Source organism: Condylura cristata, unplaced genomic scaffold (assembly GCF_000260355.1).
Source record: "Condylura cristata isolate star-nosed mole 26May11 unplaced genomic scaffold, ConCri1.0 scaffold00103, whole genome shotgun sequence".
NCBI classification, from domain to species: Eukaryota; Metazoa; Chordata; class Mammalia; order Eulipotyphla; family Talpidae; genus Condylura; species Condylura cristata.
Window position 1 is genome coordinate 24,332 of NW_004567204.1, and position 1,325 is coordinate 25,656.

General features: G+C 59.5%; 1 gene segment (V, D, J or C); it reads left to right on the top strand.

Moving 5' to 3' along the window:
* LOC101631246 overlaps nt 1-442 on the top strand; it is a gene marked incomplete at its 5' end in the record, with an annotated part of 3,611 nt that extends 3,169 nt beyond the window's left edge. The window contains 1 exon segment of the V gene segment in view: nt 309-442. Within this exon segment, the coding sequence occupies nt 309-442 (134 nt within the window).
* Nucleotides 443-1,325: the final 883 nt, after the last annotated feature.

The window sequence follows — 1,325 nt, forward strand, 5'->3', positions numbered from 1 at the left end:
AGGACCCTCCCAGATCTTCAGTCCCCGACTCCAGCCAGACCTGTATCTGGCAGGACACATGGGAATAGGGCCGAACCCTGATGCTGAAAACAGCCCAGCCCAGCTCTGCACAGGAGCCCAGCCAGGACCCAGGGACCACTCGGGTCAGGACACACGTGGATACTCACCATGGAGGATGAGATTGTCTGGCTGCTCCTCCTGGCTCTTCGAGGGGGAGAGTCCTGGGGAGACCCTGGACAGGGAGGGAGCAGGAGGAAGGAAGCAGTGGCAGAGAGCCAGTGTCCTGACTGCTGTGTCAGTGTTTGCAGGTGTCCAGTGTGAGGAGCAGATGGTGGAGTCTGGGGGAGACTTGGTGCAGCCTGGGTGGACTCTCAGACAATCTTGTGCAGCCTCGGGGTTCACCTACAGCAACTACAACAGGAGCTGGGTCCTCAAGGCCTAGGGAAGGGTCTTCAGTGAGTTCTGGGAATTAATGCTAATGGTGGTAGCACAGGCTGTGTGGACTCCATGAAGGGCCAATTCACCATCTCCAGAGGCGACGGCAAGAACTCGCTGTATCTGCAGATGAACAGCCTGAGGCCAAGGACACGGCCATGTATTACTGTGGGAGACACAGTGAGGGGAGCAGGTGTGAGCCCAGACAGGACACAGGGGCAGCACCCAGACACTCCACCACCAGGGGGCGCCCAGAGCACAACAGCCCAGGCTCAGCCCAGAGCTGATGGGGTAAGTGTTCAGGTGCCCCAGGGTCTCACTCCTCTGCTCAGGGAAGAACCCCCTGACCCCCAGGCCCCTGGCCTGTGCTGGGCTCACCTCAGCCCTCACAGTCGCCAACTGCTGTCCTCCCTCAGGACGTCCACCTGCTCCCAGGTGGTGGCCCCTGGCCTGTGTCCTCAGCGGAAGGGCGCTGGTCATTCCCATCAGGCCCAGTCCCCAGAGAACCAGGCATGTTTGGGGTGTGGGGGAAGCTGAGGGCTCAGCCCTGACCCTGTGGGACTTTACCATGAGTGGACGTGTCCCTGGGCAGTCGCCTCCTCTCAGATGTTAGTCTCCCATGAACTTTGCCTTTCCCTGATGGGGTGGTGAGTTACGGTGCCCGACGTGTCCGTGGTCACCACCGTGTGTCCTTGAAATCGCACCCAGGTGCCAATCAGTTCCTCTCACTGTGGTGTTAATTCCACTGACTGTTGGTTTCACTAGTATTTCTTCATAATATTTTTGCTTAGCTCAGATCACATAGATGACTGACTCTCCTCTCCCGTGCTCCTCTGTGGCCCTGACCACGGGGAGCTCCCTGTGCCGCGTGGGGGAGGGGAGGGCAGGTC